The sequence below is a fragment of the Chiloscyllium plagiosum genome, chromosome 2 (assembly GCF_004010195.1).
Source record: "Chiloscyllium plagiosum isolate BGI_BamShark_2017 chromosome 2, ASM401019v2, whole genome shotgun sequence".
Lineage (NCBI taxonomy): Eukaryota > Metazoa > Chordata > Chondrichthyes > Orectolobiformes > Hemiscylliidae > Chiloscyllium > Chiloscyllium plagiosum.
In genome coordinates, this window is record NC_057711.1 from 38,794,251 (window position 1) to 38,808,003 (window position 13,753).

General features: G+C 41.7%; 1 protein-coding gene across 1 annotated transcript in view; it reads left to right on the forward strand.

The window, feature by feature from the left end:
- Positions 1 to 307: 307 nt before the first annotated feature.
- The window catches only part of fam151b (family with sequence similarity 151 member B), a 27,688-nt gene continuing 14,242 nt past the window's right edge, over positions 308 to 13,753 (forward strand). The window contains exons 1-3 of the mRNA XM_043708131.1: positions 308 to 457; positions 2,564 to 2,686; positions 7,586 to 7,751. Coding sequence (XP_043564066.1) covers positions 409 to 457; positions 2,564 to 2,686; positions 7,586 to 7,751 — 338 coding nt within the window. The 5' untranslated portion in view covers positions 308 to 408. The remainder of the gene's footprint in view (positions 458 to 2,563; positions 2,687 to 7,585; positions 7,752 to 13,753) is intronic.

Here is a 13,753-nt window from a genome sequence, read left to right on the forward strand (position 1 = left end):
TAACCCTGCATTTCCATGGCCAATCCGACTAGCACTGTCTCACTAATGCCTTGTACAGTTTCAGTGAAGCTTCTCGGCTTTTAAACGGGTTTCCTTTAGCAACATGGTTCTAGGAGGACAAACGTAACAGTAAAGATTTAGGATAGGGAACAGGGAAAGGTTTCTGCATTGATTGTTGTGAAAAGTACAATTTGATTGAAATTGTCACGGAATCGTTCAATGTTGACGAAAACGTCGGGTGTGCGCTTAAAGAAGCACGGCTTTAAAGAGGGGAAGAGTTGATTTTGCTGTGTGCTAGTTAAAACAACAGGATGCTAATTGCATGAAATGACCTGAACTCCCTGTTGTCATGCGCGAGGCCGGTCCGGGCCCTGGCAAAGGTGCGTGCGCAGGAGTGGCCGGCTCGTGATGGAGGTCCGTGAGTGCGGTCGCCGGGGAGATGGTACTCGGGCTAACGGTATGTCCTTCTGTTTATCCTTCACAGTGAGCAGCCGAGGCTGAGCCTCACCCCATGAACGTTTAAACATAGGGATGCTCATCCTTATCCCGTGGTCTTCCTGACGGGGCCGACGTCAACTTAATTGTCCCAAAGAGTGTTTTCATATTAGAGTGGGGGAGGGTCTGTCTTCTAAATGTTTGTATAATCTTCGAAATCACAGGCCACACCACTTTTCCTCTGACACTCTTCCCATCCGTGTGGGTGGTGTGCTGTTCCCTGGTTTCAGTTTCATGTTCTGTGTTCCTAGATAGAGAACGATTGTAATAAGTTTTCACCCCAGCCCCAGGATATTGCTTCCGGGGGTGTCCCCCAGGAATCTAACTGTGACATTAATCTAATTTCTCATCCACATGCTGCTCTGCTTCCATTGCTATCCATAACTGCACCCTTCACTACCTGATTTGGAGATGCCGGTGTTGGATTGGGGTGTACAAAGTTAAAAATCACGTAACACCAGGTTATAGTCCAATAGGTTTAATTGGAAGTACTTCGGAATTTGTACTTGCAGAATTATATCGTACTTTGCTCAAAAACTGCATGAAACTGCTAAGACTCTGTTAACTCATTTTTTAGATTTGAATTAGTCTAAACATTATGGCACAGACAGGGAACCCAGGGGGCTAACACCTTCAACACATTATCTGGGCTAACACCAATTGTTAAAGTTAACCTGAGAATGTGACTTTTTAAAAAAAAGTTTGTGATTTACATATGAAAGAAGTGAAACTAACATGATCATTCTAACAGATGATAGACTTACATCACACTGTAAACTTTTGCTATAAATTGTGTCTTACAATTGTGTACTCCACGACCACCTGATGAAGGAGCAGTGCTCCGAAAGCTAATGCTTCCAATTAAACCTGTTGCACTATAACCTGGTGTTGTGATTTTTAACTCTTCACTACCAATACTGAATTTTCGCACTGGTTGGTCCTGTCAGAAAAATCTACAGATGGCCAATTTACAATGAAAAGGCAATTTCCTTTTGGACCGCAAACGATAATTCCGCATTCTCTCCTCAGATGCTGCCAGACCTGCTCAATTTTTTCAACAGTTTCTGTTTTAGTTGCTGAAGACACAGTATCATGTTCTGTGACATGGCATGTGAAAGAAACACGCACATTTTAATTTCTTCTAATGAAACTGTAGACACTCATGACCGCGTTCTCCCCACCACCTTTCTCATCTCCTCGATTTATTTCTTATGTTGGGTGAGCAGGTATTTTCTCCAGCCAAGTGTAGAGGTGAACAAAGCTATCGTCTTCAGCCTCCATCAGCAACTCCGTTCTTCATGTTAGTCATTGTCTGAGACTGAACTGTAATGTTCACTCTCCTATTGTTGTGTCTGACTCCAAGATGAGATCTGACAGTGTATGCCCCATTGCATTGGTTGCAGACTTTCACAGCTGTAATGTTGCCTGATCCCTCCCTGTATTAGCTTACCTGCTGCTAAAAATATCATCTTTAATCTGTGTTACCTTAAAACATCATTATTCTAACCTTTCTCAGAACTGAGGATTACACCTTGCCATACCAGGTCAAATCTTCCAGTATCTCTTGCCAACTTCTTCACTTCCACTTAGTCTCTCAGATATTTATCACAACAAGGCATATCCCGATGAATCACTTTCCCCGTATCTTCGAGTTTTGTCTGTTCTGTCCCTTCCTTTTAAACAGAAGCAGAATCCTTAAATGCATCCCTCTTCATTTTTAATGCAGATTTTTTTCAACTCCTGTACACTAACAACTTTTGTTTTCTGAGCTGTGAACCTATGTGAAGGGTGGTAGAAAACTGCAGCCCAACATTTCATGGGTTTCAATTTGATTTTCTTTCCCTTTGGTTCTCAAGTGTCATGAGCATGTCACCAAACTAAGGTATTTATAGGATTTCACCCCATTTTTCAGAACTATCTATTTTACTTTTTGAGATAAAGTTAAATTTTAGAACATAATCTTGAAAAATTCAGTGTTCGTGACATGGGCATGTGAAAGAAACACGCACATTTTAATTTCTTCTAATGAAACTGTCATGTGATAAATTAAAGCTATTTTGTTGACCAGATGGTGGAGAAAATGTAGTGGAGTACTTTCGTAAACAAGGAAGAATCTCCTCTCATGATGCAGTGGAAATCATCTGGTATCATGCTGCCAACAGAAAGGCACAAATGGAAGAAGCACTGAAAAGTAAGATGATATCAGAGATACAGAAAAAAGACAATTGCAGTGCATAAAGTGATTACTATGTAGCAGAAGGTAAAGATACTATTTGGGGTGCATAGTTGGGTAAGTTAGACTCTGTAAGCAGCATTGATCCCAGAATCTTTTGACCAAGGGATTGTGTAGTAACTCTAATCGGTGAAAGTCATGGAGATGAATACATGTAAAATAGAAATATGAATATTAAAGAATGAAATATGAACAAAATGGTAAGATCTTAATGCTAACATTAAATTGGCATTATCTTTTCATTAAACAGCAAAATTGAAGCATTTGAGCACTTACCTTTCAGAGGTGAATATTCTTGTTACAGTGTCAGTGATAAAATGTACAAAGAAATACTTTTTTGTCCAAAAGTCCCAATTCAATGCTATTTTTATTCTGTTATAATTGAGAAACACCTGCCGTGCTTTTTCAGATAAATACGCTTAACCTGAATTCTAGATTTAGTGGCATAGTAAATTGAATGAGTCTCCAAATCATCTTTTGTAATACTCAGCTATGTATCCTCCTAACTAGTATTACTGGAGAAATGTTAATGACCCTATTTACACTAAAATATATTCATTGCAACATTGCCATTCATCTGGCACGGTGGCTCAGGGGTAAACACTGCTGCCTCTCAGTACCAGAGACCGGGGTTTGATTCCCACCTCGGGCAACTGTCTGTGTGGAGTTTGCCCATTCTCCTCGTGTCTGCATTGGTTTCCTCCCACAATCCAAAGATGTGCAGATCAGATGAATTGGCCATACTAAATTGTCAAATCAGGGGTAAATATAGGGTAGGTTACTCTTCGGAGGGTCACTGTGGATTTGTTGGGCTGAAGGGCCTGTTTCCATCCTGGAAGGAATCTAAACTAACCTGTAATGCCTTGTTTCTCGAAAACAAAGTAAATATTTTTAGTCACTCAGCATTTGTATGACGGTGCTCTTAGTTCTAAATTATGTGGACTATTTTGAAGTACTCTGTCCAGTTCTGGTCATTGTGCTATAGATAGGATAGTATTAAATAAGAGAGGGTTCAGAAAAGATTTAGATTAGATTCCCTACAATGTGGAAACAGGCCCTTCAGCCCAACCAGTCCATGCTGACCATCCGAAGAGTAACCCACCAAGACTCATTTTCCTCTGACTAGGGCACATAACACTATGGCAATTTAGATTGGCCAATTCACCTAACCTGCACATTTTTGGAATGTGGAAGGAAACTGGAGGAAACCCATGCAGACACAGGGAGAACGTGCAAACTCCACACAAACAGTCGCACGAGGCTGGAATCAAATCTGTGTCCCTGGCGCTGTGAGGCAGCAGTGTTAACCGCTGTGCCACCATTTACCAGGATGTTTCTGGGACTGGAGGGTTTGAGTTATAAGGAGAAGCTGGATAAGCTGGAACTTTTTTTCACTGAGGCATAGGAGGTTGAGGGGAGACTTTATAGAGGTTTATAAAACCATGAGGGATGTAGAGAAGGTGAATAGTAAAGGTCTTTTCCCTACAGTGGGGAGTTCAAAACTAAGGGGCATATTTTTAAGGTGAGAGGAGAAAGATTTAAAAGGTAACGGGGCAATGTTTTAACACAGAGGGTATGTGGAATAAACTACCAGAGGAAGTGGTAGATGCAGGTACAGTTCCTGCAATTAAAAGATATTTAGACAGTTATGTGAATGGGAAAGATTTAGAGAGAATTGAGCCAGACACAGGCAAGTGGGACTAGTTTAGTTTGGGAAACTTGGTCGGCATGAACTAGTTGACCAAAGAGTCTGTTTCTGTGCTGTATGACTATGAATAATTTTCAACTATTTTGAACACAAATCAAGATTATGAGTACCTAGAATGTTTCTGAAGTCCATAATACAGTTTTTGAAAACTCTTAATCCGAAGTTATTGTATGGGCAAGTTAATTTGCAATTTGTTTTTAAATGAATGTAACAGAATGATTCTACCACAATTTTAGGATCATTGTATCTTGATCAACTTCACTTTCATAAATGTGCACTGATTCTATCATAGTGAAATGTTCTGCTGGCTATTAATATCCACCACATCACTTTGAATGTTAAGAGGAAACTCTAGAATCAATTCACCAATGCTGTAATTTAAAATCAAACAAAATGTTGGAAATACTCAGCCCATGATGCAGCATTTGTGGTGGAAGATTTGGAGTTAAGATTTTGGTGACCTTTCCATCAACCTGAAAAATTAACTCTTCATCTCTGTTGATGAATAGTTCAAGTACTCTGTTTTTATTTTAGATTACCAGTGTCTGCCATATTTTGCCTTTACAATACTGTAGTTCATGTATCTGTTTTAAAATAAAGTACAATCTGAGATATGGACTCAAATCTAAAGATCTCAGTAAAATATAAGCACTACCACATTTCGGCGGCAGTGTGGGGTTTTTTAGATAAGAGAGAAAAAGAGAAGGAAAAAAAATAACCAGGAGATTTAGAGTCCCCTCAGTTTAGGGCACTGACTCTGTGCTGGCTGGGCCACAGTCAGTGTGTTACTTCAAAAAAAAAGAAAAAAATTTGAAAGATTTCAGTCGTCTTCTTCTGACCTCATTATAGCTATGGTCCATACATGCACTAAAGAGCTTTACTTCAAAGATGAGTTGAGAATTAGTGCCCTTGATGTCAAGGCAGCTTTTCTATGAATGTGGTATCATTGATATTCATTAGAATTAGAGAAAACTCTCCACTGATTGAAGTTGTACTTAGTACAAAGGACGTTGGTTATGTTTATTGGAGGACAATCGTCACAGCCCCAGCACATCTTTGCAGGAGTTTCTAAGCCAGTGTGCTAGGCCCAACCATCTTCAGTTTCTTCAAGATTGACCTTTCCTCCAGCAAAAATAGTTGCATAATTTTCAGCACCATTTGTGTCACTTCACACAGTGTGTCCATACAGTGTGACCTGGAGAACAACCAATATTGGATTGAAAAGTAGAAAATAATGTTCACTTGAGTGACATTCAACCACTAACTTACATATTTTGACATGTAATGGTACTATCTGCTGAATCTTCTACCATCAACATTATTGAGATTACCATTGATCAGAAACTAAATTGAACCAGGCATATAAATATCGTGGCTACAAGAGTATGTCAAAGGCTAGGAATTCTGTAGTGAACAACTCAGCTCCTATCTCCCTCTTACTTGGATGAGTGCAACTTCAACAACAGCTTGATACCATGTCTGGGTAATTTTCCACATTGTCAGATAGATGCCAATATTTTAGCTGTACTGCAACAGTTTGACTCATACTCTAGAACCTGCTGCATCCTAAATCTTCAGTACTGTTGATGGAATGTTGTCAGGAAAAATAGCTTTTGCAGTAACCAGTGCCTCCAACCATTTCTCTGGTACCATGTGGAGTAAGTCAAATTGACTGAAGAACAGTATCTGTGATCCTGGCGACCTCTGCAGGAAGCTGAGGTGGAGCCACCTCCTTCAGTGAGTTGTTTGATTGTCCATCACCACTTGCAACTGAATGTGGCATGACTGCAGAGCTTCGATCTGGTCCATTGGATTTGGGTTCGCTTAGCTCTGTCTATCACTTGCTACTTAGTGTCTGACATGCAAGAAGTCCTATTTGGTAGCTTCACCAACTTGACAACTCACTTTAGGTGTGCCAGGTGCTGCTCCTGGCATACACTCCTGAACTCGTCATGGAACACCACCATTTCCAAGTTCCCTGCAATTCATATGCCACCCCGACTTCGATCCATAATCATCGTTTCTTCACTGTCACTGGGTTAAAATCCTGGAACTCCCAGCACTATGGGGGTCCCTATGTCCCAAAGATTGCATTCATTCAAGAAGGCAGCCCGCCATCACCTTGTCCAGGACAGTTAGGAATGAGTAATTAATGATGCTTGTCAGCAATATCCAAATCTCTAATAAGGACCCAAAGGCAGGCTAAAGGAAAGATTACAAGGATTTCCAGGCCAGTGGTGCTCAATACCCCAAATTCTTTAGGAAAAACAGAAGGGTCTGCTCTTCTATAATGTAAGCTAACCTTGAGTTGCTACTCTGATATCATGAAAGTTGTTCCATGTTCATTTGCTACAAGTTTCAACTAAGTGACTGACACCATAAATTGCCTACCTTTCAAAACAAGGCATGTCAGCCAGTAGCCCAGGTCAAGGGGCAATGCTTGCTGGGCAGCTATATCCTTCAGATGTGAGTTGGACCAAAAGAAGAGAAGGAAATCCAAGGGAAGATTTCACTAACACTAAAACTGGGAGAGTGAGATGCTGTCCACTCAACAGTAATGAGATTGATACATGTTGTGCCAACTGCCAGTTCATCGTCTGGTATCAGTAAACCATTCTTGATTCTCTTGAGGTTTTTTTGTCTAATTAACTAAGGTATCATGTAACAAACCTAATAAGTTATCTAAAAGTTCTTTGCTAACAGGCAACTGTCTATATTAGAGGAGCAGAAGAATTGACGTTTCGGACATAAGCCCTTCATCAGGATTCCTGATGAAGGGCTTATGCCCGAAATGTTGATTCTCCTGTTCCTTGATGCTGCCTGACCTGCTGTGCTTTTCCAGCATCACACACTCGACTCTGATCTCCAGCATCTGCAGTCCTCACTTTCTCCTGTCTATATTAGCTAACTGTGGTCTGAGAATCTTTCAGTGAGCACCTTACATCTTATTGTAGGAAATTTCAGACAACAAGGCTGGTATTCTTGATGTTCGTTATTCCAAACAGAATAATGAAAAAATTCAGGAGATTTCCTTTTAACACAATATACCTAATAGTGGTCTCTATGGCTGACTCTAGCTTAAATGTATTGATTAAAATTTTCTTCTGGGCATCCATTATTAAAATATACGTGTTTTTAATTCACACCAGGTGATGCACATATGATTGAAGCAGATATTCTTATTGCGAGCCAGGGGTCACATAGAGGAGAGCCTATCATGGCCCATCCTCCTGAAACTGACAGTGACAATACATTGCATAATTGGCTGAGTGAAGTACGGCAATCAGACAAGGGGATCAAGTTGGATTTTAAAAGGTACAACCTCGAACATTTATTATGTTAAAAATAATTTTTGATCTTTTGTCATTTCACTCTCTTCATCTAATTTTAGCAGAAGGCAGCTCCAAAAAGCAGTATTTGTTCAAGGTAATGTTGAGCTGTATTTATTTTGTAAAACATTTTCATTGAAAAATTTTTCTTTACAAAATTAGCAAGTTATAGAAACATGAAAATATAATGTCATAACATCAAGAATGACAATAAACCAACTGCTAGATTACTGTACAAAAGAAATCAAAACTACACTTATTACAAATCAATAAATAAATAATGCCACTTCAAGAGCATCAATTATTAAACCCACACTTGATCGAAATTCTTCCTCTCATGTTCTTAGGTTTATCAGACCAAACCATCATGGCGAGACAAAAGCCCTCATCAAAACGGCGGACAGATCTGCTTCCAAATGATTCAAAAATTACTTGTAAAAGTACATCTTGTAAAAGTTGTTTGTTTCCTGGTGCATCATATTTGTAAAAAAGTCTAAAGGAATGTGTTTCATAATTAACTTGCACCACCCGACAGACTCAGGGTTCTCAGGCACCCAACACATCAGAATGTTCTGCCTTGCAAAATGTTAAAAAGGTTTTTCCCACGTACATCTAAGTGAGGTAAATTTGGTAGACCCAGGAGCAAAGAGACCGGGTCCATCTTGACTTTGGTCCCCAAGACCCTCTCTATTACTCCTGCCACAACAGAACCTGTGGCAGGACCACAAACAGTGAGTGAGGGCACCCGTATTTATCTTACATTTGTGGCACATTGAAGATGCTCCCTGCTTAAGTTTTGCAAGATGATCTGGGGCCAGATGAGCCTTATGAAGAATCTTTAATGGTATAACATGGGTCCTATTACACAATGAAATCCTCCTCGCATTCTCTCAAATGTCCTCCTATGTTTCTGAAGTAATCTCAACACCTAACTCTGTCCCTCAGACCTCATGTAGATTCTCGATGTCACCCGAGGAACCTCCCTCCAACAAATGATAGAGAGTACTCAGTGAAAGAGTGCTTAGTCTGAAGCACCCTCTTTTCCATATCAGATCTATAACACTCAGTTAAAAAAGTGGTCTCCTTTTGGATAAAATCTTTAATCTCAAAGAAACAGAAGAAGTCCCTACTCAACAATCCATATTTCCGAGTTATTTGAGCAAACAACATCAACGTTTCACCCTCAAACAGATCACCCAAACAAGAGACTCCCCTACCCGCCCAAAGTTTAAACCTGGGATCCATTGTCCCTGGATGGAAACTCGGCATGCCAACTATGGGAGTAAGAAAAGATGGTTTAGACATATTACCCTCCATCTGCCTCATTGCCCTCTATGCTTTGACCGTATTAGTAACTATTGGATTATGGCAGTGTTCAGTAACTGTCCTCATTTTGTCTAAACACAACAGGTTGATACGAGGACACTTGGTCTGGGAGGTCTCAGTGTCCAACCATGTAGACGCCAAGTCCCCACAGGCCCAGTCACTTACAAAAGATAGGAGGGAGCTCAGTTGATACCATCTAATGTCTTTGAGGTCCACTCCCCCCAATCTCTGGGCCAATTGCAGTTTTGCAAGCTTAATAAGGGGCTGGTTATAACACCAAATATAAGAATTAAACCAGCCATTCAATTTCGGAAATGTTTGCCTAGGAAAGAGCAAAGGGAGCATCCGCAAAGGGTACAATAAGTGAGGAAGAACATTCATTTTGATAAGAGTGACTCGACCCAACTGTGATATTGGAAGGACCCTCCCCCACCACCAATCTTTGAAGGTCTTGTTTAATCTTGTCAAACAAATGAACAAAATTAGCCAAGTAAGGAAAACCTCCCTGTGCTCACTTAAAGGGGAACCCACTTTTCATGCCAGGTATTCCCCTAAAGCCCTCATAGCCATAGCCTCCAACTTTGAAAAATTGATCTTGTAAGCTGAGAAAAAAACCAAATGAATTAATACACTCTATCAAATAGGGCACTGAGACTGCTGGATTTGAGAGAAAAATAAGAACATCATCCACATGTAGTGTAATCTTATGCACATTCGACCCCACCTTTGGGGCAGCTATATTAGGGTGCCCATGAATGGCCTCCACCAATGGCTCAATCAACAATGTGAACAGCAATGGTGAAAGGGGACAGACTTGCCAACTGGCCCTACCACTGTTAAAATTATCAGACATTATACCATTGGTGAGAACTGCCGCCAGAGAATCACTGTCAAGGACCCTTACCCATCTAGTAAACACTTCACCCAGGCCAAACCACTCCAGGGTATAAAAAATGACTGCCATTCCACCCAATCAAAGCCTTCTCTGTGTCCAAAGAGACCATCAACCCTAGAACCAATTACTGCTAGCACACAAAACATGTTAAGCAACCTCCTAACATCATTGGAGGATCTGCGACCCTTTATAAAGCCCATCTGATCTTCTTTAATAATAGAGGGCAGCACCCCTTCCAACCTCGATGCCAAAGTCTTAGACAAAATTTTATAATCAGAATTTAAGGTCTATTATGAAACACAGTTCTCTTGAGGATAAGAGAGATATTAGTCTCTCTCAAGGATGGCGGGAGGCAGTTTGAATAGTTATGTATGTCGAGCTCAGTCCTGACAGTATGTTTACAAATCCTTTATAAAACTCACTGGGAAGACAATCAAGGCTGGGTGCGTTTCCACTTTGAAGTTACCTCACCCCCACCTCCTGTATCTCTTGTGCTGTTAATGGAGCACTAAGGAGAGACGGCTGCCCGGCAGATGCCCCAGGAAGATCCAAGTTCCTAAAAAAGGACTCCATTTTATCCCGTCTATCCTCACAACATTCAGACTGTTACAGTTCAGAATAGAACCTTTGAAATGCCACATTGATCTTTGTAGCATTACAAATAAGAGTCCCATTCCCTTATTTAATGTTTACCTGGCCTATCACAATGCTGAAACAACCTTTGCTTTGCAAAGGACGGTTCCATTTTGGTTGTATGTGAAGGCATGGAGTTTCAGGCGAATCGAAGGGCTGTGATCTGCTGCTTAGCCACTGACGGTCTACTATAATATGCCATCTCAGCTGCCTTCAATTGTGCCTCGAGCAGACGCTGCTGCTTTCCCTTACATCGCTTCTGTCTGGCCAAGTATGATTATCCCTCTAGCATAGGCCTTAGCAGTCTCCCAAAGAATGGACAGATTACTAGCTGTACCAGAGTTGGTGGCCAAAAATGCATCAAATTCCCTAGAAAAGTACTCAACAAATTTGCTGTCCTTGAGGATGAAGGAATCCATTTGCCAGTACCATGAGCTCATTGCATTATCCTTGATCTCGAGGTGGCAATATTCCTAATTGAACAAGATACAATCAAATCAAGAAAAGGACTCCATTTTATTGCGGGAGTTAGGGAAAAAATAATCCTCGTATGGCACTTATGAAGATTGGAAAAGAGCGTAAAGTCCCTGCCCATAGGATGTAGATGTCTCCAAATGTCTACCAACCCCAGTTCCACACATAGATCACCCAACTGTTTCAATTATGGAGAAAGCTTTCGGGGGACCTTTGGGCATTTTATCCAGCACAGGATCCATAAGGCAATTAAAGTCTCTACCTCCCACCCCAATGATAACATGCTGCGATGCAAAGGCCATCAGCTTAGATAGTGCATCAGTCAAAAATTTAAGGGATTGGGCTGGAGGACAATAGACATTTTAAATACCAAATTCCTCGCCATGTGTTAGGGCTTTAAGGATAACAAACCAGCCATAGTCATCTTTAACACAATCTATTAAATTATATGGAAGCTTCTTCTGGACAAGTATGGCTACCCTCCTGCTCTTAGTGTTAAAGGATGAGAAAAACACCCGATCAACAGGTTGCACCTGAACCAGAAGGGCACCAATATCCTGGGAGGTAGGTTTGCTAGCACTCTTCGGGGGGGTTTAAACTAATTTGGCAGGGGGATGGGATCCGGACTTGTAGTCCAGCAAGTAGGTTAGCTGTTTGTCAGGATCTCCAAGAATGTAGGGAGGCTGTGGAGAAGGTAGCACTGACAGGGGCTACTTGCGGACACAGAGATGGGCTCAAGTGCGTATACTTCAACGCAAGGAGTATCAGAAATAAGGTGGGTGAACTTAAGGCGTGGATCGGTACCTGGGACTACGATGTTGTGGCCACCACGGAAACGTGGATAGATGTGGGACAGGAATGGCTGTTGGAGGTCCCTGGTTACAGGTGTTTCAGTAAGATTAGGGAGAGTGGGAAAAAAGGAGGGGGGGTGGCATTGCTAATTAGAAATGGTATAACGGCTGCAGAAAGGAAGTTTGAGGGGGATCTGCCTCTGGAGGTAGTATGGGCTGAAGTCAGAAATAGGAAAGGTGCAGTCACCTTGTTGGGTGTTTACTATAGCCCCCCCAATAGCAGCAGAGATGTGGAGAAACAGATGGGGAAACAGATTGTGGAAAGGTGCTGTTGCCACAGGGTCGTAGTCATGGGCGACTTCAACTTCCATAATGGCTGCAGAAAGGCAGTTCGAGGGGGATCTGCCTTTGGAGGTAGTATGGGCTGAAGTCAGAAATAGGAAAGGAGCAGTCACCTTGTTGGGTGTTTACTATAGGCCCCCCAATAGCAGCAGAGATGTGGAGAAACAGATTGAGAAACAGATTTTGAAAAGGTGCAGAAGCCACAGGGTAGTTGCGATTTCAACTTCCCAAATATTGATTGGAAGCTCTTTAGATCAAGTAGATTGGACGGGGCGGTGTTTGTGCAGTGTGTCCAGGAAGCTTGTCTAACTCATTATGTAGATTGTCCAACCAGAGGGGAGGCCATATTGGATTTGGTACTTGGTAACGGACCAGGACAAGTGATGGGCTTGTTAGTGGGTGAGCATGTTGGTGATGGTGACCACAATTCTGTGACTTTCACCTTGGTTATGGAGAGAGATAGGTGCATGCAACAGAGTAGGTTTTACAATTGGGGGAAGGGTAAATACGATGCTGCAAGACAGGATCTGAGGAGCATAAGTTGGGAGCATAGGCTGTCAGGGAAGGATGTCATTGAAATGTGGAACTTTTTCAAGGAACAGATACGACATGTCCTTGATAAGTATGTACCTGTCAGGCAGGAAAGAGATGGTCGTGTGAGGGAACCTTGGTTGACATGGAAGGTTGAATATCTAGTAAAGAGGAAGAAGGAGGCTTACATAAGGCTGAGGAAACAAGGTTCAGACAGAGCGTTGGATACAGGATAGCCAGGAGGGAGCTGAAGAAAGGGATTAAGAGAGGGCATGAAAAATCTTTGGCGGGTAGGATCAAGGATAACCCCAAGGCCTTTTATGTGTATGTGAGAAACATGAGAATGACGAGAACGAGGGTAGGTCCGATCAAGGACGTAGTGGGAGACTGTGTATTGAGTCGGAAGAGATAGGAGAGGTCTTGAATGAATACTTTTCTTCAGTATTTACAAATGAGAGGGACCGTATTGTTGAAGAGGAGAGTATGAAACGGACTGGTAAGCTAGAGGAGATACTTGTTAGGAAGGAAGATGTGTTGGGCATTTTGAAAAACTTAGGGATAGACAAGTCCCCCGGGCCTGATGGGATATATCCTAGGATTATGTGGGAAGCAAGAGAGGAAATTGCAGAGCCATTGGCAATGATCTTTTCGTCTTCACTGTCAATGGGGGTGCTACCAGGGGACTGGAGAGTGGCGAATGTTGTGCCCCTGTTCAAAAAAGGGAATAGGGCCGGGAATTACAGGCCAGTTAGTCTTACTTCGGTGGTAGGCAAAGTAATGGAAAGGGTACTAAGGAATAGGATATGAGTATCTGGAAAGACACTGCTTGATTAGGGACAGCCAGCACGGATTTGTGAGGGGTAGGTCTTGCCTTACAAGTCTTATTGAATTCTTTGCGGAGGTGACCAAGCATGTGGATGAGGGTAGAGCAGTGGATGTAGTGTACATGGATTTTAGTAAGGCATTTGATAAGGTTCCCCATGGTAGGCTTATGCG